This window comes from Haemorhous mexicanus, chromosome 3, assembly GCF_027477595.1.
Source record: "Haemorhous mexicanus isolate bHaeMex1 chromosome 3, bHaeMex1.pri, whole genome shotgun sequence".
NCBI classification, from domain to species: Eukaryota; Metazoa; Chordata; class Aves; order Passeriformes; family Fringillidae; genus Haemorhous; species Haemorhous mexicanus.
In genome coordinates, this window is record NC_082343.1 from 117,743,010 (window position 1) to 117,766,260 (window position 23,251).

Below are 23,251 nucleotides of genomic sequence, written 5' to 3' on the forward strand. Positions count from 1 at the left end.
GGGTTCTGTAGGTTCAGGTTCCAGCTGTGTTCCCCTGGAGTTCTCCTGCTCTGCTCCCTCTCTGTCCCAGCTGTGCAGGGCAGGAGCTTCTCCTGCACTGCCTGGGGTGGGATGGGATAATGGGATGGGTGGGATGGGATAATGGGATGGGGTGGGATGGGATAATGGGATAATGGGATGATATGGGATCAATGGGATGGGAGAATGGAATGGCATGGCATGGGATAATGGGATGGGATAATGGGATGGGTGGGATGGGATAATGGGATAATGGGATGGGATGGGGTGGGATGGGATAATGGGATAATGGGATGGAATCCATGGGATGGGATCAATGGGATGGGATAATGGGATGGCATGGCATGGGATAGTGGGATGGGATAATGGGATGGTGTGGCATGGGATCCATGGGATGGGATAATGGGATGGCATGGCATGGGATCCATGGGATGGGATAATGGGATGGCATGGCATGGGATGGGATAATGGGATGGGATAATGGGATGGCATGGCATGGGATCAATGGGATGGGATAATGGGATGGCATGGGATGGGATGGGATCCATGGGATGGGATAATGGGATGGCATGGCATGGGATCCATGGGATGGGATAATGGGATGGCATGGCATGGGATCCATGGGATGGGATAATGGGATGGCATGGCATGGGATCCATGGGATGGGATAATGGGATGGCATGGCATGGGATCAATGGGATGGGATAATGGGATGGCATGGCATGGGATAGTGGGATGGGATAATGGCATGGCATGGGATGGGATAATGGGATGGCATGGCATGGGATCCATGGGATGGGATAATGGGATGGCATGGCATGGGATCCATGGGATGGGATAATGGGATGGCATGGCATGGGATAATGGGATGGGATAATGGGATGGCATGGCATGGGATAATGGGATGGGATAATGGGATGGCATGGCCTGGGATAATGGGATGGGATAAAGGGATGGCATGGCATGGGATCCATGGGATGGGATAATGGGATGGCGTGGCATGGGATCAATGGGATGGGATAATGGGATGGCATGGCATGGGATCCATGGGCTGGGATGGAGTGAGCAGGACTGGGAGCCCTGCCCTGGCAGATCGGAGCCCGGCTCAGGGAAAGCCCTCGGGGTGCGAGGGAGGTGCTCCCGCAGTGACCCCGCACTGATGGGGGTTTATTGTATTTCCTTACAGATATTTTCTCTCAGATCTCAGATTCCAACGGGCTGCTGGTGTTCCCCAAGTTTGAGCAGTTCCTGCGGGAGGTGCTGAAGCTGCCCACGGCCGTGTTCGAGGGGCCCTCCTTCGGCTACACCGAGCACTCGGTGCGCACCTGCTTCCCCCAGCAGGTCAGGGACGGGCACTGGGGGCTGGGAATGGGGGCTGGGGGCTGGGATTGGGGATTGGGGATTGGGATCGGGGGTTTGGGGTCTGGGATCGGGGGTTTGGGGTCTGGGAATGGGGACTGGGGTCTGGGATCGGGGACTGGGGTCAGGGATCGGGGATTTGGGGTCTGGGATTGGGGTTTGGGGTGTGGGATTGGGGATTGGGGTGTGGGATAAGGGGTTTGGGGTCTGGGATCGGATTTGGGGTGTGGGATCGGGGGTTTGGGGTCTGGGATTGGGGTTTGGGGTCTGGGATCGGGGTTTGGGGTCTGGGATCAGGAATTGGGGTCAGGGATCAGGGGGTTGGGGTGTGGGATCGGGCTTTGGGGTCTGGGATTGGGGCTTTGGGGTCTGGGATTGGGGCTTTGGGGTCAGGGATCGGGGTTTGGGGTCTGTGATTGGGGATCAGGGATTCAGGGATTTGGGGTTTGGGGTTTGGGGTCTGGGACTGAGGGTCTGGGATTGGGGATCTGGGGTTGGGAGTCGGGGATTTGGGGATCGGGGATTCGGGGTCTGGGATTGAGGGTCTGGGACTGGAGATTTGGGGCTTGGGATTTGGGAGTCTGGAACTGGGGATTTGGGGTCTGGGGATCAAGGACTTGGGGTCTGGGATTTGGGGGATTGGGGGTCTGGGGATTGGAGGTCTGGGGTCTGGGATTTGGGGTCTGGGATTGGGGTTTCAGGATTGGGGTCTGGGATTGGGGATCAGGGATTTGGGGATCTGAAATTTGGGGATCAGGGATTCAGGATCAGGGATTTGGGATTCCCAGGGCATCAGGGCTGGGGGTCACTGCGGTCCCCTGTCCAACCCAAGCCCTTTGGAACAGTCCAGAACAAGCAAGTGAGGGATTTTCTGCCATTTGAGCTGATTCCCCTCCTTGAAGGGCCTCCCCTGTTCCCCTCAGAACACCAGGAATGGCTCATCCCTTTCCCAAACACAAACCATGCCTTTCCCACTGTTCTCCCCTGATTTTTCAAAGCTTTTTCACTGTGCAAGACAATTAGTTGAACAATTAGTGTGTGCAAGACAATTAGTTGAACAATTAGTGTGTGTAAGACAATTAGTGGAACAAGTCACTTCCAGGATCTGTTCAGAACAAACACCTTCTGTGCACCAGTTTATCTCTAAACCCATTGCAGTTGTGTTTTAATTGTTCCAAGGATTTGTTTCTGGTTTGAGGCAGGGTGAATAACACAACTCATCCCAAAACCAACTCTGAACACGACCTTGATTGATCTTAGGCCTGAAATTAAATGTTGAGACTCTGGGCACGGTGATGCTCCAGCAGAAACACTTCTGCAGCATTTGATGTAAAATTTATAGTGACTAAATATCAGTTCATTAGCAATTAGCACATTTGGAATGTGGCACAGTAGGAAACAGCCTTTGATTTCAGAATTTTGTGATATGATATTAATTATATTCATTATATTATGTTATTAATATAATATAATGTAATATAATTCATTAATATAATTCCTATAATATAATATAATATACTATACTATAACATAACAGAATATAATATAATATAATATAATATAATATAATATAATATAATATAATATAATATAATATAATATAATATAATATAATATAATTCATTGAAATAATATAATTCATATAAAATACTATACTATACTATAATATATCATAATATAATATAATATAATTATTATAATATAATAGTATAGTATAGTACAGTATATGAATTATATTACATTATATCATATAAATTATATTATATTATATTATATTATATTATATTATATTATATTATATTATATTATATTATATTATATTATAGTATATTATATTATAGTATATTATGTTACATGATGTGATATGATATGAAATTATATGAAATTATATGAAATGAAATTATATGAGATTATATGAAATTATATTAAATGAAATTATATGAGATTATATGAAATTATATGAGATGAAATGATATGAGATGAAATTTTATGAAATGAAATACTGAAACAATACTAAAGAAAGAGAAAGGCTGCATCAGAAGGCATGACAAGAATGATAACAACACCCCAGACTCAGAGAGTCCCACACAGCTGGCTGGGATTGGCCACGAATTAAAAACAATTCCCATGTCTGCATAAACAGCCTCCAGGCCACATTCCAGAGCAGCAAAACACAGAGGAGCTGAGGCTGCATCTTCTCAGGAGAAAATCCTGGCTGGGGGGTTTTTGGGAATACCCCAGTGACAGGGAGGTTCCCAGGCTGGGAAGGGCTGGCAGTGGGGTTTTTGGGGAATATCCCAGTGACAGGGAGGTTCCCAGCCTGGGGAAGGGCTGGCAGTGGGGTTTTTGGGGAATATCCCAGTGACAGGGAGGTTCCCAGCCTGGGAAGGGCTGGCAGTGGGGTTTTTGGGGAATATCCCAGTGACAGGGAGGTTCCCAGGCTGGGGAAGGGCTGGCAGTGGGGTTTTTGGGGAATATCCCAGTGAGAGGGAGGTTCCCAGGCTGGGAAGGGCTGGCAGTGGGGTTTTTGGGGAATATCCCAGTGACAGGGAGGTTCCCAGCCTGGGGAGGGGCTGGCAGTGGGGTTTTTGGGGAATATCCCAGTGACAGGGAGGTTCCCAGCCTGGGAAGGGCTGGCAGTGGGGTTTTTGGGGAATATCCCAGTCACAGGGAGGTTCCCAGGCTGGGAAGGGCTGGCAGTGGGGTTTTTGGGAATATCCCAGTGACAGGGAGGTTCCCAGCCTGGGGAAGGGCTGGCCAGGGGGTTTTTGGGGAATATCCCAGTGACAGGGAGGTTCCCAGCCTGGGGAAGGGCTGGCAGTGGGGTTTTTGGGGAATATCCCAGTGACAGGGAGGTTCCCAGCCTGGGAAGGGCTGGCAGTGGGGTTTTTGGGGAATATCCCAGTCACAGGGAGGTTCCCAGGCTGGGAAGGGCTGGCAGTGGGGTTTTTGGGGAATATCCCAGTGAGAGGGAGGTTCCCAGCCTGGGGAAGGGCTGGCAGTGGGGTTTTTGGGAAATATCCCAGTGACAGGGAGGTTCCCAGGCTGGGAAGGGCTGGCAGTGGGGTTTTTGGGGAATATCCCAGTGAGAGGGAGGTTCCCAGGCTGGGAAGGGCTGGCAGTGGGGTTTTTGGGAATATCCCAGTGACAGGGAGGTTCCCAGGCTGGGAAGGGCTGGCAGTGGGGTTTTTGGGGAATATCCCAGTGAGAGGGAGGTTCCCAGCCTGGGGAAGGGCTGGCAGTGGGGTTTTTGGGAAATATCCCAGTGACAGGGAGGTTCCCAGGCTGGGAAGGGCTGGCAGTGGGGTTTTTGGGGAATATCCCAGTGAGAGGGAGGTTCCCAGGCTGGGAAGGGGCTGGCAGTGGGGTTTTTGGGAATATCCCAGTGACAGGGAGGTTCCCAGGCTGGGAAGGGCTGGCAGTGGGGTTTTTGGGGAATATCCCAGTGACAGGGAGGTTCCCAGCCTGGGAAGGGCTGGCAGTGGGGTTTTTGGGAATATCCCAGTGACAGGGAGGTTCCCAGGCTGGGAAGGGCTGGCAGTGGGGTTTTTGGGAATATCCCAGTCACAGGGAGGTCCCCAGGCTGGGGAAGGGCTGGCAGTGGGGTTTTTGGGGAATATCCCAGTGACAGGGAGGTTCCCAGGCTGGGAAGGGCTGGCAGTGGGGTTTTTGGGGAATATCCCAGTGACAGGGAGGTTCCCAGCCTGGGGAAGGGCTGGCAGTGGGGTTTTTGGGGAATATCCCAGTCACAGGGAGGTTCCCAGGCTGGGGAAGGGCTGGCCAGGGGGTTTTTGGGGAATATCCCAGTGACAGGGATGTTCCCAGGCTGGGGAGGGGCTGGCAGTGGGGTTTTTGGGGAATATCCCAGTGACAGGGAGGTTCCCAGGCTGGGAAGGGCTGGCAGTGGGGTTTTTGGGAATATCCCAGTGACAGGGAGGTTCCCAAACTGGGGAAGGGCTGGCAGTGGGGTTTTTGGGGAATACCCCAGTGACAGGGAGGTTCCCAGGCTGGGAAGGGCTGGCAGTGGGGTTTTTTGGGGAATATCCCAGTGAGAGGGAGGTTCCCAGGCTGGGAAGGGCTGGCAGTGGGGTTTTTGGGGAATATCCCAGTGACAGGGAGGTTCCCAGGCTGGGAAGGGCTGGCAGTGGGGTTTTTGGGAATATCCCAGTGACAGGGATGTTCCCAGCCTGAGGAAGGGCTGGCAGTGGGGTTTTTGGGAATATCCCAGTGAGAGGGAGGTTCCCAGGCTGGGAAGGGCTGGCAGTGGGGTTTTTGGGAATATCCCAGTGACAGGGAGGTTCCCAGCCTGGGGAAGGGCTGGCAGTGGGGTTTTTGGGAATATCCCAGTCACAGGGAGGTTCCCAGCCTGGGGAAGGGCTGGCATTGGGGTTTTTGGGAATATCCCAGTGAGAGGGAGGTTCCCAGGCTGGGAAGGGCTGGCAGTGGGGTTTTTGGGAATATCCCAGTGAGAGGGAGGTTCCCAGGCTGGGAAGGGCTGGCAGTGGGGTTTTTGGGAATATCCCAGTGACAGGGAGGTTCCCAGGCTGGGAAGGGCTGGCAGTGGGGTTTTTGGGGAATATCCCAGTCACAGGGAGGTTCCCAGGCTGGGAAGGGCTGGCAGTGGGGTTTTTGGGAATATCCCAGTGACAGGGAGGTTCCCAGGCTGGGAAGGGCTGGCAGTGGGGCTTTTTGGGAATATCCCAGTGACAGGGATGTTCCCAGACTGGGGAAGGGCTGGCAGTGGGGTTTTTGGGAATATCCCAGTGACAGGGAGGTTCCCAGGCTGGGGAAGGGCTGGCAGTGGGGTTTTTGGGGAATATCCCAGTGAGAGGGAGGTTCCCAGGCTGGGAAGGGCTGGCAGTGGGGTTTTTGGGAATATCCCAGTGACAGGGAGGTTCCCAGCCTGGGAAGGGCTGGCAGTGGGGTTTTTGGGAATATCCCAGTGACAGGGAGGTTCCCAGGCTGGGGAAGGGCTGGCAGTGGGGTTTTTGGGGAATATCCCAGTGACAGGGAGGTTCCCAGGCTGGGAAGGGCTGGCAGTGGGGTTTTTGGGGAATATCCCAGTGAGAGGGAGGTTCCCAGGCTGGGAAGGGCTGGCAGTGGGGTTTTTGGGGAATATCCCAGTGACAGGGAGGTTCCCAGCCTGGGAAGGGCTGGCAGTGGGGTTTTTGGGAATATCCCAGTGACAGGGATGTTCCCAGCCTGAGGAAGGGCTGGCAGTGGGGTTTTTGGGAATATCCCAGTGACAGGGAGGTTCCCAGCCTGGGAAGGGCTGGCAGTGGGGTTTTTGGGAATATCCCAGTCACAGGGAGGTTCCCAGCCTGAGGAAGGGCTGGCAGTGGGGTTTTTGGGAATATCCCAGTGACAGGGAGGTTCCCAGGCTGGGAAGGGCTGGCAGTGGGGTTTTTGGGGAATATCCCAGTGACAGGGAGGTTCCCAGCCTGGGGAAGGGCTGGCAGTGGGGTTTTTGGGGAATATCCCAGTGACAGGGAGGTTCCCAGGCTGGGAAGGGCTGGCAGTGGGGTTTTTGGGAATATCCCAGTGAGAGGGAGGTTCCCAGGCTGGGAAGGGCTGGCAGTGGGGTTTTTGGGAATATCCCAGTCACAGGGAGGTTCCCAGCCTGGGGAAGGGCTGGCATTGGGGTTTTTGGGAATATCCCAGTGAGAGGGAGGTTCCCAGGCTGGGAAGGGCTGGCAGTGGGGTTTTTGGGAATATCCCAGTGACAGGGAGGTTCCCAAACTGGGGAAGGGCTGGCAGTGGGGTTTTTGGGGAATATCCCAGTGAGAAGGGAGGCTCTCAGACTGGGGAAGGACTGGCAGTGGGGTTTTTGGGGAATATCCCAGTGACAGGGAGGTTCCCAGGCTGGGGAAGGGCTGGCAGTGGGGTTTTTGGGAATATCCCAGTGACAGGGAGGTTCCCAGGCTGGGAAGGGCTGGCAGTGGGGTTTTTGGGAATATCCCAGTCACAGGGAGGTTCCCAGGCTGGGAAGGGCTGGCAGTGGGGTTTTGGGAATATCCCAGTGACAGGGAGGTTCCCAGGCTGGGAAGGGCTGGCTGAGGGGTTTTTGGGGAATATCCCAGTGAGAGGGAGGTTCCCAAACTGGGAAGGGCTGGCAGTGGGGTTTTTGGGGAATATCCCAGTGACAGGGAGGTTCCCAGGCTGGGGAAGGGCTGGCAGTGGGGTTTGGGTCCTGGCTGTGCCCTCAGTGCTCCCTGTGCCCTCCTGCAGAAGAAGGTGATGCTGAACATGTTCTCAGGCTGGGGAAGGGCTGGCAGTGGGGTTTTTGGGGAATATCCCTGTGGGAGGGAGGTTCCCAGGCTGGGGAAGGGCTGGCAGTGGGGTTTGGGTCCTGGCTGTGCCCTGCACTTGGGGAATATCCCAGTGACAGGGATGTTCCCAGCCTGGGGAAGGGCTGGCAGTGGGGTTTTTGGGGAATATCCCAGTGACAGGGAGGTTCCCAGCCTGGGAAGGGCTGGCAGTGGGGTTTTTGGGGAATATCCCAGTGACAGGGAGGTTCCCAGGCTGGGGAGGGGCTGGCAGTGGGGTTTGGGTCCTGGCTGTGCCCTGCACTTGGGGAATATCCCAGTGACAGGGATGTTCCCAGCCTGGGGAAGGGCTGGCAGTGGGGTTGGGTCCTGGCTGTGCCCTCAGTGCTCCCTGTGCCCCCCTGCAGAAGAAGGTGATGTTGAACATGTTCCCAGCCTGGGGAAGGGCTGGCCAGGGGGTTTTTGGGGAATATCCCAGTGACAGGGAGGTTCCCAGCCTGGGGAGGGGCTGGCAGTGGGGTTTTTGGGGAATATCCCAGTGACAGGGAGGTTCCCAGGCTGGGAAGGGCTGGCAGTGGGGTTTTTGGGAATATCCCAGTGACAGGGAGGTTCCCAGCCTGGGGAAGGGCTGGCAGTGGGGTTTTTGGGGAATATCCCAGTGAGAGGGAGGTTCCCAGGCTGGGGAAGGGCTGGCAGTGGGGTTTTTGGGAATATCCCAGTGACAGGGAGGTTCCCAGCCTGGGGAAGGGCTGGCAGTGGGGTTTTTGGGGAATATCCCAGTGACAGGGAGGTTCCCAGCCTGGGGAGGGGCTGGCAGTGGGGTTTTTGGGGAATATCCCAGTGACAGGGAGGTTCCCAGGCTGGGAAGGGCTGGCAGTGGGGTTTTTGGGGAATATCCCAGTGACAGGGAGGTTCCCAGCCTGAGGAAGGGCTGGCAGTGGGGTTTTTGGGAATATCCCAGTGAGAGGGAGGTTCCCAGGCTGGGGAAGGGCTGGCAGTGGGGTTTTTGGGAATATCCCAGTGACAGGGAGGTTCCCAGGCTGGGGAAGGGCTGGCAGTGGGGTTTTTGGGAATATCCCTGTGGGAGGGAGGTTCCCAGGCTGGGGAAGGGCTGGCAGTGGGGGTTGGGTCCTGGCTGTGCCCTCAGTGCTCCCTGTGCCCTCCTGCAGAAGAAGGTGATGCTGAACACGTTCCTGGACACGCTGATGGCCGACCCTCCTCCCCAGTGCCTTGTGTGGCTGCCCCTCCTGCACAGACTGGCCCACGTGGAGAATGGTAAATCAACATTTCCCTGCTGGCAGCACGGCAGGGCTTGGCCACACCTGGGGGGGCTCTGTGCTTGCTGGTGGGACCAGCAGGGCTGGCCCAGGGCACCCCAGAGCTGCTGGGGGACATTGCTGGGGCTGTGGGGCTGGCTGGCTGTGGGAGCAGCAGGGCAAACCCCCTGGGTTCAGCTAGTGGGGGAAAGGACATCCTCTGAAGGGTCCTGAGGGAGCTGGGAGAGGAGAAAAGGAGCTCAGGGGGGACCTTGTGGCTCTGCACAACTCCCTGACAGGAGGGGACAGCCAGGGGGGGTCAGGCTCTGCTGCCAGGGAACAGGGACAGGACAAGGGGAAATGGCCTCAGGCTGGGCCAGGGCAGGCTCAGGTTGGACATCAGGAGGAATTTGTGCATGTGAAGGGTGGTCAGGCCTTGGCAGGGGCTGCCCAGGGAGGTTTGGAGTGCAGGTGTCACCTGGATGTGGCACTGAGTGCCCTGGGCTGGGGACAAGGTGGGGACTGAGCACAGCTGGGATTCCATGCTCTGGGAGGGACTCTCCAGCCTCAGGGATCCTGGGATTTTTAAATTAATTTTGATGGTGGCAATTTCCTGGGGTCATTTCCTGTGGGAAGTGGAGCCCAGGAGGTGAGGAGGTGGATCTGGTTAAAATGCTGGGTGAGCTCCAGGGCAAAGGGGATCCTGGTTTGATCCTGGCATTCCCTGGCAGCAGCCTGGGACCAGCCTGGCTGCTCCCCTTCACTGGGCTCTCTCCTATCCTGAGTTAAACTTTGGCCCTTGCAGAAAAATGAAAGCAAACAGAAATAATACGACGAGAAAAAACCCACACAAGCAAAATCCCAAACAAACAACCCCCACAAAAACCTAAACAAACAAAAGCCAAGAAAACAACAACAGGAAATAAAACCCACAAACGAAAAACCAACAAAACCAAAACAGACAAGAAACCCAAAGCAAGAAAAGACAAAAAAAAACCCAAAAAAACCTGCAGGGAACCAAAACAGCTGCCACCTCCTTGGTTCCCCTCTTGCTGCTCCCTGATCTGACAGTCCCTGTTTGGATTATTTTTATTCCTTCTCCTCATCAGAAAATCAGGGTTTGGGTTATTCCTTCTCCTCATCAGGAAATCAGGGTTTGGGTTATTCCTTCTCCTCATCAGGAAATCAGGGTTTGGATTTTTGGTATTCCTTCTCATCAGGAAATCAGGGTCTGGGTTATTCCTTCTCCTGATCAGGAAATCAGGGTTTGGATTTTTGGTATTCCTTCTCATCAGGAAATCAGGGTCTGGGTTATTCCTTCTCCTCATCAGGAAATCAGGGTTTGGGTCATTCCTTCTCCTGATCAGGAAATCAGGGTTTGGATTTTTGGAATTCCTTCCCCTCATCAGGATTTCAGGGTTTGGGTCATTCCTTCTCCTGATCAGGAAATCAGGGTTTGGGTTATTCCTTCTCCTCATCAGGAAATCAGGGTTTGGGTTATTCCTTCTCCTCATCAGGAAATCAGGGTTTGGGTTATTCCTTCTCCTCATCAGGAAATCAGGGTTTGGGTTATTTTTATTCCTTCCCCTCATCAGGAAATCAGGGTTTGGATTATTTTTATTCCTTCTCCTGATCAGGAAATCAGGGTTTGGGTTATTGGAATTCCTTCCCCTCATCAGGATTTCAGGGTTTGGGTTATTCTTCCTTCTCATCAGGAAATCAGGGTTTGGATTATTTTTATTCCTTCCACTCATCAGGAAATCAGGTTTTGGGTTATTGTTCCACCTTCCCCTGATCAGGATTTCAGGGTTTGGGTTTTTTTATTCCATCCCTTCATCAGGATATCAGGATTTGGGTTATTATTGCTTCCCCTCATCAGGAAATCAGGGTTTGGATTATTTTTATTCCTTCCCCTGATCAGGATTTCAGGTTTTGGGTTATTGTTCCTCCTTCCCCTGATCAGGATTTCAGGGTTTGGGTTATTTTTTTTCCTTTTCCTCATCAGGGAATCAGGGTTTGGGTTCTGTGCTGCTTCTGTGCCCTTCCATCAGCAGCAGTCTCTGCTGCCTGCAGGGAGCAGGGAGGGGAAGGGACAGCTCTGACAAGGTGGGGCAGGACTTCTCATGGAGCCAGGTGGGAGAGCTGGGGGTGCTCACCTGGGGAGGAGAAGGATCCAGGGAGAGCTCAGAGCCCCTGGCAGGGCCTGAAGGGGCTCCAGGAGAGCTGCAGAGGGACTGGGGACAAGGGACAGAGGGACAGGAGCCAGGGAATGGCTCCCAGTGCCAGAGGGCAGGGCTGGATGGGATCTTGGGAATGAGGAATTGTTCCCTGGCAGGGTGGGCAGGCCCTGGCTCTGTTGTGTCCCCCATTTCGGGATGCATTTGCCATGGGGAGGTCTCAGCTCCTCCCCCTCATTGTAGCATTGTCCAGGCAGGGGTGGGACAGGGGAGAAGCTTTCACTGATGTTTGTTTTGGTGGTGCTCTGCAGGTCGGGCTGATCTGAGCTCTCTGGACCTTCACACTCCCTGGGGGTTCCTCACTGGGAGCCGTGGGGGTGCAGGAGGGGGGGGAAAGGGGGTTTGGAGCAGGAATTGCCCTTTCTGAAGAGGAGACTCTGGGCCCCAGGGATCTCCTCCTGCTGTGCTGCAGCTTTGTTATCAGTTAATTGGCAATTAGCACGTTTGGAATGTGGCACGGTAGGAAACAGCCTTTGATTTCAGAGTCAGTGAGGCTCCAGATTTCCATCTGATACTGGGAGTTGGGAATTGTGCCCTGGAGGGGTGGAGAGGGGCACAGGGTGCCCAGAGCAGCTGGGGCTGCCCCTGGATCCCTGGCAGTGCCCAAGCCAGGCTGGACAGGGCTGGGAGCAGCTGGGACAGTGACAAACCCCACCCTGTGCTCAGGACTTCCCTGGGGAGCTCTGCCCAGGAGGGAGATGGAATTCCTTCTGCAGAAGGAATATTGTCAGAAGCTGCCAGCTGGGACTGCTGTGTCCCCAGCAGCACCATCTGAGGGTTCATGGAGCCAGAATTCCCAGCTGTGCCCTCCAACCCTGCCCAACCAGCGAGTGCTGAAGGAGCTGGGGGGGCCTGGCAGCCCCGGTGGGATGGAATGTTCCAGGCTGACCAGGAATGCCCTGACAGTTTTCTTTGGTTTGTTTTTGTGCCAGTGTTCCACCCCGTGGAGTGCTCCTACTGCCACTGTGAGAGCATGATGGGCTTCAGGTACCGCTGCCAGCAGTGCCACAACTACCAGCTGTGCCAGAGCTGCTTCTGGAGGGGCCATGCCAGCGGCCCCCACAGCAACCAGCACCAGATGAAGGAGCACTCCTCCTGGGTGAGGGCAGGGAACACCCCCTGGGCTGGGGACACTGCTCCTGGGTCAGGGACACTGCTACTGGGACAGGGAACCTCCTCCTGGGTGAGGGCAGGGAACACCCCCTGGGCTGGGGACACTGCTCCTGGGCAGGGGACACTGCTACTGGGACAGGGACACTGCTCCTGGGGCAGGGACACTGCTCCTGGGGGACAGGGACACTGCTCCTGGGTGAGGGACACTGCTCCTGGGTGAGGGACACTGCTACTGGGGGTGGGACACTGCTCCTGGGACAGGGACACTGCTCCTGGGGCAGGGACACTGCTACTGGGCTGGGGACACTGCTACTGGGGGTGGGACACTGCTCCTGGGACAGGGACACTGCTCCTGGGGCAGGGACACTGCTACTGGGGCAGGGACACTGCTACTGGGGCAGGGACACTGCTACTGGGACAGGGAACCTCCTCCTGGGTGAGGGCAGGGAACCTCCCCCTGGGCTGGGGACACTGCTACTGGGCAGGGGACACTGCTCCTGGGGGACAGGGACACTGCTCCTGGGTGAGGGACACTGCTCCTGGGTGAGGGACACTGCTCCTGGGTGACAGGGACACTGCTCCTGGGGGACAGGGACACTGCTCCTGGGGCAGGGACACTGCTCCTGGGCAGGGACACTGCTCCTGGGGGACAGGGACACTGCTCCTGGGGGTCAGGGACACTGCTCCTGGGACAGGGACACTGCTCCTGGGTGAGGGACACTGCTCCTGGGGGACAGGGACACTGCTCCTGGGACAGGGACACTGCTCCTGGGGCAGGGACACTGCTCCTGGGGGACAGGGACACTGCTCCTGGGGGACAGGGACACTGCTCCTGGGGGTGGGACACTGCTCCTGGGGCAGGGACACTGCTCCTGGGTGAGGGACACTGCTCCTGGGGGACAGGGACACTGCTCCTGGGTGAGGGACACTGCTCCTGGGACAGGGACACTGCTCCTGGGGGACAGGGACACTGCTCCTGGGGGACAGGGACACTGCTCCTGGGGCAGGGACACTGCTCCTGGGGGACAGGGACACTGCTCCTGGGACAGGGACACTGCTCCTGGCTGAGGGACACTGCTGCTGGGGGACAGGGACACTGCTCCTGGGGGACAGGGACACTGCTCCTGGGACAGGGACACTGCTCCTGGGACAGGGACAGGGACACTGCTCCTGGGTCAGGGACACTGCTCCTGGGGGTCAGGGACACTGCTCCTGGGTCAGGGACACTGCTCCTGGGGGACAGGGACACTGCTCCTGGGTCAGGGACACTGCTCCTGGGTCAGGGACACTGCTCCTGGGACAGGGACACTGCTCCTGGGTCAGGGACACTGCTCCTGGGGGACAGGGACACTGCTCCTGGGTCAGGGACACTGCTCCTGGGGACAGGGACACTGCTCCTGGGGGTGGGACACTGCTCCTGGGGGTCAGGGACACTGCTCCTGGGTGAGGGACACTGCTCCTGGGACAGGGACACTGCTCCTGGGGGTCAGGGACACTGCTCCTGGGGGTCAGGGACACTGCTCCTGGGGCAGGGACACTGCTCCTGGGACAGGGACACTGCTCCTGGGGGACAGGGACACTGCTCCTGGGGGACAGGGACACTGCTCCTGGGTGAGGGACACTGCTCCTGGGTGACAGGGACACTGCTCCTGGGGGACAGGGACACTGCTCCTGGGGCAGGGACACTGCTCCTGGGCAGGGACACTGCTCCTGGGGGACAGGGACACTGCTCCTGGGGGTCAGGGACACTGCTCCTGGGACAGGGACACTGCTCCTGGGTGAGGGACACTGCTCCTGGGGGAGGGACACTGCTCCTGGGTGAGGGACACTGCTCCTGGGGCAGGGACACTGCTCCTGGGACAGGGACACTGCTCCTGGGGCAGGGACACTGCTCCTGGGACAGGGACACTGCTCCTGGGGGACAGGGACACTGCTCCTGGGTCAGGGACACTGCTCCTGGGGGACAGGGACACTGCTCCTGGGGGACAGGGACACTGCTCCTGGGGGTGGGACACTGCTCCTGGGGCAGGGACACTGCTCCTGGGTGAGGGACACTGCTCCTGGGGGACAGGGACACTGCTCCTGGGGGACAGGGACACTGCTCCTGGGGCAGGGACACTGCTCCTGGGGGACAGGGACACTGCTCCTGGGACAGGGACACTGCTCCTGGCTGAGGGACACTGCTGCTGGGGGACAGGGACACTGCTCCTGGGGGACAGGGACACTGCTCCTGGGACAGGGACACTGCTCCTGGGTCAGGGACAGGGACACTGCTCCTGGGTCAGGGACACTGCTCCTGGGTCAGGGACACTGCTCCTGGGGGTCAGGGACACTGCTCCTGGGTCAGGGACACTGCTCCTGGGCAGGGACACTGCTCCTGGGGGACAGGGACACTGCTCTTGGGGGACAGGGACACTGCTCCTGGGTGAGGGACACTGCTCCTGGGGGACAGGGACACTGCTCCTGGGTCAGGGACACTGCTCCTGGGGGTCAGGGACACTGCTCCTGGGACAGGGACACTGCTCCTGGGCAGGGACACTGCTCCTGGGGGTCAGGGACACTGCTCCTGGGACAGGGACACTGCTCCTGGGGGTCAGGGACACTGCTCCTGGGTCAGGGACACTGCTCCTGGGTCAGGGACACTGCTCCTGGGCAGGGACACTGCTCCTGGGGGTCAGGGACACTGCTCCTGGGACAGGGACACTGCTCCTGGGCAGGGACACTGCTCCTGGGGGTCAGGGACACTGCTCCTGGGACAGGGACACTGCTCCTGGGGGTCAGGGACACTGCTCCTGGGGGTCAGGGACACTGCTCCTGGGGCAGGGACACTGCTCCTGGGCAGGGACACTGCTCTTGGGGGACAGGGACACTGCTCCTGGGGGACAGGGACACTGCTCCTGGGTGAGGGACACTGCTCCTGGGGACAGGGACACTGCTCCTGGGGGACAGGGACACTGCTCCTGGGGCAGGGACACTGCTCCTGGGTCAGGGACACTGCTCCTGGGGGACAGGGACACTGCTCCTGGGTCAGGGACACTGCTCCTGGGGCAGGGACACTGCTCCTGGGTCAGGGACACTGCTCCTGGGGGACAGGGACACTGCTCCTGGGGGACAGGGACACTGCTCCTGGGTGAGGGACACTGCTCCTGGGACAGGGACACTGCTCCTGGGGCAGGGAACCTCCTCCTGGGCAGGGGACACTGCTACTGGGACAGGGACACTGCTCCTGGGTGAGGGCAGGGAACCTCCTCCTGGGCTGGGGACACTGCTACTGGGGGTGGGACACTGCTCCTGGGTCAGGGACACTGCTCCTGGGGGACAGGGACACTGCTCCTGGGGGACAGGGACACTGCTCCTGGGTGAGGGACACTGCTCCTGGGACAGGGACACTGCTCCTGGGGCAGGGACACTGCTGCTGGGCAAGGGACACTGCTCCTGGGGCAGGGACACTGCTCCTGGGGGTGGGACAATGCTCCTGGGGCAGGGACACTGCTCCTGGGGACAGGGACACTGCTCCTGGGGCAGGGACACTGCTACTGGGGACAGGGACACTGCTCCTGGGGCAGGGACACTGCTCCTGGGGACAGGGACACTGCTCCTCGGCAGGGACACTGCTCCTGGGGTCAGGGACACTGCTCCTGGGGGACAGGGACACTGCTCCTGGGTGAGGGACACTGCTCCTGGGGGACAGGGACACTGCTCCTGGGTGAGGGACACTGCTCCTGAGGGACAGGGACACTGCTCCTGGGGGTGGGACACTGCTCCTGGGGGACAGGGACACTGCTCCTGGGGGACAGGGACACTGCTCCTGGGACAGGGACACTGCTCCTGGGTGAGGGACACTGCTCCTGGGGCAGGGACACTGCTCCTGGGTGAGGGACACTGCTGCTGGGGGACAGGGACACTGCTCCTGGGCAGGGGACCCTGCTCCTGGGTGAGGGACACTGCTCCTGGGGGACAGGGACACTGCTCCTGGGGGACAGGGACACTGCTCCTGGGGGACAGGGACACTGCTCCTGGGACAGGGACACTGCTCCTGGGGGTCAGGGACACTGCTCCTGGGACAGGGACACTGCTCCTGGGGGACAGGGACACTGCTCCTGGGGGTCAGGGACACTGCTCCTGGGACAGGGACACTGCTCCTGGGGGACAGGGACACTGCTCCTGGGTGAGAGACACTGCTCCTGGGGGACAGGGACACTGCTCCTGGGGGACAGGGACACTGCTCCTGTGTGAGGGACACTGCTCCTGGGGGACAGGGACACTGCTCCTGGGGGACAGGGACACTGCTCCTGTGTGAGGGACACTGCTCCTGGGGCAGGGACACTGCTCCTGGGTGAGGGACACTGCTCCTGGGACAGGGCTTTCTCCAGAGCACCATGGCAGGGACACCTCCCACTGTCCCAGTGTGTCCCAGTGTCCAGCCTGGCCCTGGGCACTGCCAGGGATCCAGGGGCAGCCCCAGCTGCTCTGGGAATTCCCTCCCAGCCCCTGCCCACCCTGCCCTGCCCAGTTCCTCATTCCCAATGTCCCCCCAGCCTGCCCTCTGGCACTGGGAGCCATCCCTGGCTCTGTCCCTCCAGGCCCTGCTGAGTCCCTCAGGTGAACAAATTCAGAGAGAAATACCTGGGGGCATTGTCAGAGGTGAGGAATTGCTTTAGGAAAAGGAGGGGTTTCACTTTGGAGTAATCCCATCCTGTGTGCATCATTTAAATCCTCCCTGGGGTCAGTGAGTGACATAAAATCAAATTGGGATTTTCCCAGGATTTCAGAGGAATTCAAGCAGAGGGGCTGGAATGAGATGAGTGTTTAGGTCCCTTCCAACACAAACCCTTCAGGATTTGATGCTATTGGGGTGGCCAAGTGCCCATTCCCTGGGGTCCAGAGGCTCTCCAGGGCCTTCCCAGCGTTCTGCTGCTGCCCAGGGTGGAGCTGGGGGCTGGTCAATAAAAACTCCAGGAATGAGGGCTGCCTGCAGCTCAGCAGGAATTGACTCCATGGGAGCAACTGGTGCTAATTATCAGTAATTGCAGGCTCTGATGGGTTTGCTGTAACTCCTGCTTGCAGCAGGGGTAATCTGAATTTTCACTTGTGTCCCTCGGGAGCTGCTCCCAGTTGCACTCTGGAGTGTTGTGCAGCAGCAGTAATTAATTCCAGAGCTGTAATTAGCCAGGGCTGCCCTTTCCTGGGGTGTCAGTCAGGGAGAGCAGCAGGAGGAGCTGCCAGCTGATGTCTGAGCTCCCATGACCTTGGGATTGTGGAGTTGTTAGGGTTGGGAAAATCCATCCCCAGGGTTCCCTGTCACTGCTGGGAGCACAGCAGAGTTTCCAGGATTAATTCTGTGAGTCAGGTTGGGATTGAACCCCGTGTTTGGTCATTCCTGTGGGTGTCACCAGCATTGCCAAGGACCCAGGAGCACCAATCCTGTGAGGCCATTTAGTGTGAGAATCAGAAAAACAAAAACTTCCACGGGCACTGAGGAGTTTAATCTGCAGCCTTGGAAGACACTTAGATTAATGCAAAAATACAACTGTAAAACACAGTGTAACAACACAACACACAGACCTTTAGCAGGAAAATCAGAAACGTGTGTTTCTGTAGCTGTAAGTAAGAATATGCCTCAAGAAAGAGAGAAACTGGGTTGGGTAAAATGGTGAAGGGTTTGTCATGCAGGGCTGGGGCTGGATGGGATGAACTGAGAGTTCAGAAGTTTTAGAAGAGAGAGTTTAGAAGTTTTAGTTTTAGAAGTTGCAATAAAAGCCTGTGAGTTAGAAGCCCATTAGATAAAAGATTCACAGTGCAGAGGAGTCAGGGAAAGTGAGAGGGTAAAAAAGTAAAACCAATCCCGTGGCAGCTGTCTGTCAGTTCAGAAAGTTTCATTTTGCCTTGCAGTGAAGAAACTTGAGGCTACTCCTGAACTGCAGCCAAATGCTCGCTCCCCTAAAATCTCACAGCCTCTGAGGTTAATATTTGTCCAAGAAAGGAATCCTTAGCTTGAAAATAGTCCCATCCCTTGGTTTCTAGCAGCAGTAATAGTTTAGCACCCCTGAGGGGAGCTGTGGGAGGAGATGAAGTCACTGCTGCCTGTCCCAGCCCTGCCCCATTTCAAAAACACCAATCACTTGTTTTTAAAATTTTAAAGGTTTAATAGTAATAAAATAGTTATAAAAATAGTGATACAATTAGAGTGATAATAATTTAGACAGTTTGAATTAAGACGATATGAGACAATAAAAACAAAGAGTTAAGGACAGTCCAGGTACCTTTTCTGGGCAGCACAAGCCAAAAAAGGCCCCACGTTAACAGAGGATTAACCCTTAAAACACCAGCCTGTTGCATATTCACACAGCTCATCCATGGTGCAGCAATTCCATCAAACACAGGATTCTGTCTGGGCAGGGTCAGCTCCTTCCTCTGAGCCCCAACAGCACCTTCAAGGCAGGAAGAAGTTCTTTTCTTCTGGTAATGGGGCAGTAAATTCTTTCTCTCTGAAAGATTCAGGTGTCCTGTGGCTGCTGTCTCTGAGCCAGTCCTTTCTTTAAAAAAAAATCTCACATAGCATAATTTCTATTTTAGCATTTTTTTTATAACCTAAAGCTATATTTAACACCCTACTGCAGAGAATTGATACAGCACCACTTCCTAACACAACACAAATCATATTCATTTGAATATTTGCACAAAGCCAACCATAAAATGGGCATTTTTCACACCCACCTTGGCTCTACCTGTACAGGACAGAAGTGTGGCAGGTGGCTGCTCCTCCCCTCTGTGTTCAGAGAGTGATGTAAAATCCCCTTCAGGGGATGGGGTTCATCCTCAGAGCGCCCCCAGGTCATTGGTTTATTTCCTCATCTTCCATCATGTGTTAAAACCTTCTGTTTCCACCCTCAGAGCCCCTCAAAGCCTGCCAGAACTCGTTCCCCAGAGCACTGATTTCCCAGCAGTGCTGGGCATTCCTGCTCCTCGTGCCCTCTGCTGCCTGTGCCAGGGGCGTGTGCCTGCCCTGCCCTTCCTGCCAGGGCTCACCTGTGCTGGATCCCCCAGAAGCCCCCAGACCCACCTGGAATGTGGGTCTGCTCCAGCCAGCTCTCACCAGCCCCTGGAGGTCTGTTTCACACCCAGGAGAGCTCAGCTACCTCAGAAGGTGTAAAATCAGCAGGGTGGCTTCTGTGCTAGTGCTGGAAACAAAAAGGTTTCAATAAAAGGCAAAATAACAAAACTCTTTACAGAGAAAAACCGAGCCAGGTGCCAGAGGCCCTCCTGCCCCTGGGAAGACACCTCACAAAAGGATTTCGTTTCTTTGTTCTTTTTCTAGTCAATTGCTCAGGGGGGCCTTGTTGGCTCCTCTGCAGTTGGCCATCCTTAGGTTTGAGGTGAAGCCCCCAGGTCCTGTGAGGTGTCTTTTCACCTAACTGAGGAGAGAAACTTCTGGGCTTCTTTCCTTTTTAAGGGGACACAGGAGAGTTTGGGCACTCTGTGAACAGGAGGCACATTCCCATACTCACCTGTGCTTGTTCCCCCTGCAATCCTGGGCTCGCCTGTGTGGCTCCCCCAGCCATTCCTGTCTCACCTGTGCAATCCCATCTCACCTGTGCAATCCCATCTCACCTGTGCAGTCTCCCCTGTGCAGTCTCACCTGTGCAATCCCATCTCACCTGTGCAGTCCCATCTCACCTGTGCAGTGTCACCTGTCCCCTCTCACCCATGCAGTCTCACCCATGCAGTCTCACCTGTGCTGTCTCACCTGTCCCTTCTCCCCTGTGCAGTCCCACCTGTGCAATCCCCTCTCTCCTGTGCAATCCCATCTCACCCGAGCAGTCTCCCCTGTCTCCTCTCACCTGAGCAGTGTCCCCTGTCCCCTGTCCCCCTGTCCCCTCTCACCTGAGCAGTCTCACCTGTCCCCTCTCCCCTGAGCAGTGTCCCCTGTCCCCTCTCCCCTGAGCAGTGTCACCTGTTCCCTCTCCCCTGTCCCCTCTCCCCTGTCCCCTGTCCCCTGTCCCCTCTCCCCTGAGCAGTGTCCCCTCTCCCCTGTCCCCTCTCCCCTGAGCAGTCTCACCTGAGCAGTCTCCCCTGTCCCCTGTCCCCTGCCCCCGTCCCCTGTCCCCTCTCCCCTGAGCAGTGTCCCCTGTCCCCTCTCCCCTCTCCCCTCCCACCTGAGCAGTGTCCCCTGTCCCCTCTCCCCTGTCCCCTGTCCCCTCTCCCCTGAGCAGTCTCACCTGAGCAGTCTCCCCTGTCCCCTGTCCCCTGTCCCCTCTCCCCTGAGCGGTGTCCCCTCTCCCCTGAGCAGTGTCCCCTCGCCCCTGTCCCCTGTCCCCTGTCCCCTCTCCCCTGAGCAGTGTCCCCTGTCCCCTCTCCCCTGTCCCCTCTCCCCTGAGCAGTGTCCCCTGTCCCCTGTCCCCTGTCCCCTGAGCAGTGTCCCCTGTCCCCTGTCCCCTCTCCCCTCTCCCCTGTCCCCTGTCCCCTGAGCGGTGTCCCCTGTCCCCTGTCCCCTCTCCCCTGAGCAGTGTCCCCTGTCCCCTGTCCCCTGTCCCCTCTCCCCTGTCTCCTGAGCAGTGTCCCCTGTCCCCTGAGCAGTGTCCCCTGTCCCCTGTCCCCTGTCCCCTGTCCCCTGTCCCCTGTCCGCTGTCCCCTGAGCGGTGTCCCCTGTCCCCTGTCCCCTGTCCCCTGTCCCCTGAGCAGTGTCCCCTGTCCCCTGTCCCCTGTCCCCTGTCCCCTGTCCCCTGTCCCCTGTCCGCTGTCCCCTGAGCGGTGTCCCCTGTCCCCTGTCCCCTGTCCCCTGTCCCCTGAGCAGTGTCCCCTGTCCCCTGTCCCCTGTCCCCTGTCCCCTGTCCCCTGTCCCCTGAGCAGTGTCCCCTGTCCCCTGTCCCCTGTCCCCTGTCCCCTGTCCCCTGTCCCCTGAGCAGTGTCCCCTGTCCCCTGTCCCCTGTCCCCTGTCCCCTCTCCCCTGAGCAGTGTCCCCTGTCCCCTGTCCCCTCTCCCCTGAGCAGTGTCCCCTGTCCCCTCTCCCCTGAGCAGTGTCCCCTGTCCCCTGTCCCCTGTCCCCTGTCCCCTGTCCCCTGTCCCCTGTCCCCTGAGCGGTGTCCCCTGTTCCCCCAGAAATCCCCGGCCAAGAAGCTGACCCAGGCCATCAGCCGCTCCCTGGGCTGCGTGCCCAGCCGGGACCCGCCCCGCCCGCTCTTCCCCGAGCAGCCCGAGCGCCCGCTGGACCTGGCGCACATCGTGTGAGTACCTGAGCCCCCCGAGCCCCCTCCCCATCCCTGAGCCATCCCTGAGCCCCCTCCCCATCCCTGAGCCCCCTCCCCATCCCTGAGCCCCTGACCTGGCCCACATCGTGTGAGTACCTGAGCCCCCCTGAGCCCCCTCCCCATCCCTGAGCCCCCTCCCCATCCCTGACCCCCAGACCTGGCGCACATCGTGTGAGTACCTGAGCCCCCCTCAGCCCCCTCCCCATCCCTGAGCCATCCCTGAGCCCCCTCCCCATCCCTGAGCCATCCCTGAGCCCCCTCCCCATCCCTGAGCCATCCCTGAGCCCCTGAGCCATCCCTGACCCCCAGACCTGCCCCACATCGTGTGAGTACCTGAGCCCCCTCCCCACCCCTGAGCCCCTGAGCCCCCTCCCCATCCCTGAGCCCCAGACCTGGCTCACATCGTGTGAGTACCTGAGCCCCCCTGAGCCCCCTCCCCATCCCTGAGCCCCCCTGAGCCCCCTCCCCATCCCTGAGCCCCCCCCCCCCATCCCTGACCCCCAGACCTGCCCCACATCGTGTGAGTACCTGAGCCCCCTGAGCCCCTGAGCCCCTGAGCCCCCTCCCCATCCCTGAGCCCCAGACCTGGCCCACATCATGTGAGTACCTGAGCCCCTGAGCCCCCTCCCCATCCCTGAGCCCCCTGAGTCCCTGAGCCATCCCTGAGCCCCAGACCTGCCCCACATCGTGTGAGTACCTGAGCCCCGGAGCCCCCTGAACCCCCCTGAGCCCCTCCTCACCCCCATCTGAGCTGCCCTGAGACCCCCCTCAGCCCCCCACATTGTGTGAGTACCCCTGAACCCCCCTGAGCCCCCTCCTCAGCCCTGAGCCCCCTCCCCAGCCCTGGGCTGGGGCAGGGAGCAGCCCTGGGCCTGCAGTGGGTTTCAGGTTTTTCCTCTGCTGTGTTGGTGTAAATGTTTCTCTGGAGAATCTTCTGGGGGCTGTGCCTGGGAGGGGTCTCGGGGCTTTTCAGGTTTTTCTCTGCTCTGATGGTGTAAATGTTTCAGGTTTTTCTCTGCTGTGTCTGTGTAAGTGTTTCAGGTTTTTCTCAGGTTTTTCTCAGGTTTTTCTCTGCTGTGTCAGTATAAATATTTCAGGTTTTCCTCTGCTGTGTCAGTGTAAGTGTTTCAGGTTTTTCTCAGGTTTTTCTCTGCTGTGTCAGTGTAAATATTTCAGGTTTTTCTCAGGTTTTTCTCTGCTGTGAGGGTGTAAATGTTTCTCTGGAGATCCTTCTGGGGGCTGTGCCTCGAGGGGTCTCAGGGCTGCAGGAGGGGTTGGGTGCAGCTGCAGCCAGGCCTGGCTGTGTCCTGCCTGTCCCCTCCCTGTCCCCACCAGTGGCACCTGTCACTCCCCGTGTTGGATCAGGCTCTGATTTCTCCTTTGTTGTAAATGAAATTAGCTGAAAGCACCATGGCTCAGCCCTGGGGCCTTGGCCTCACATCCATGTCCCCTCTCCATGGCACTGTTGTCACCCTGCTGCTGTGACCTCCCTGTGGAGCTGCTGGGGTGGGCTGGGTGGAAAACCACAGCTCTGGTGCTGGTTTGAGCAGCCTGAGGCCACCCTGCTTCCCCCCTTTGTCAGACCTCACCTCAAAGTAAGCCTCAAGCACAGAGCACAGAGCTCCTGCATTATGCTTAGATCTTCCCAATACCTCCCTAGACAAACTTTTCTGCAGCTCAGGGAGTTATTCAGACAAGCCTTGATGCACAGACCATGGTTCTGTTTGTCCTTTTCTACTTTTTAGATGATTTTC

At 57.4% G+C, this 23,251-nt stretch overlaps 1 protein-coding gene across 8 annotated transcripts in view; it reads left to right on the plus strand.

Annotated features, from left to right (window-relative positions):
* The window catches only part of DTNB (dystrobrevin beta), a 237,789-nt gene that overhangs the window by 42,205 nt on the left and 172,333 nt on the right, over positions 1-23,251 (plus strand). For 7 of the 8 annotated variants that reach the window (XM_059843204.1, XM_059843205.1, XM_059843207.1 and 4 more), the window contains 4 exons: positions 1,205-1,359; positions 8,813-8,918; positions 12,069-12,235; positions 21,349-21,473. In XM_059843204.1, coding sequence (XP_059699187.1) covers positions 1,205-1,359; positions 8,813-8,918; positions 12,069-12,235; positions 21,349-21,473 — 553 coding nt within the window. The remainder of the gene's footprint in view (positions 1-1,204; positions 1,360-8,812; positions 8,919-12,068; positions 12,236-21,348; positions 21,474-23,251) is intronic. The other variant, XM_059843203.1, reaches the window with a different exon arrangement.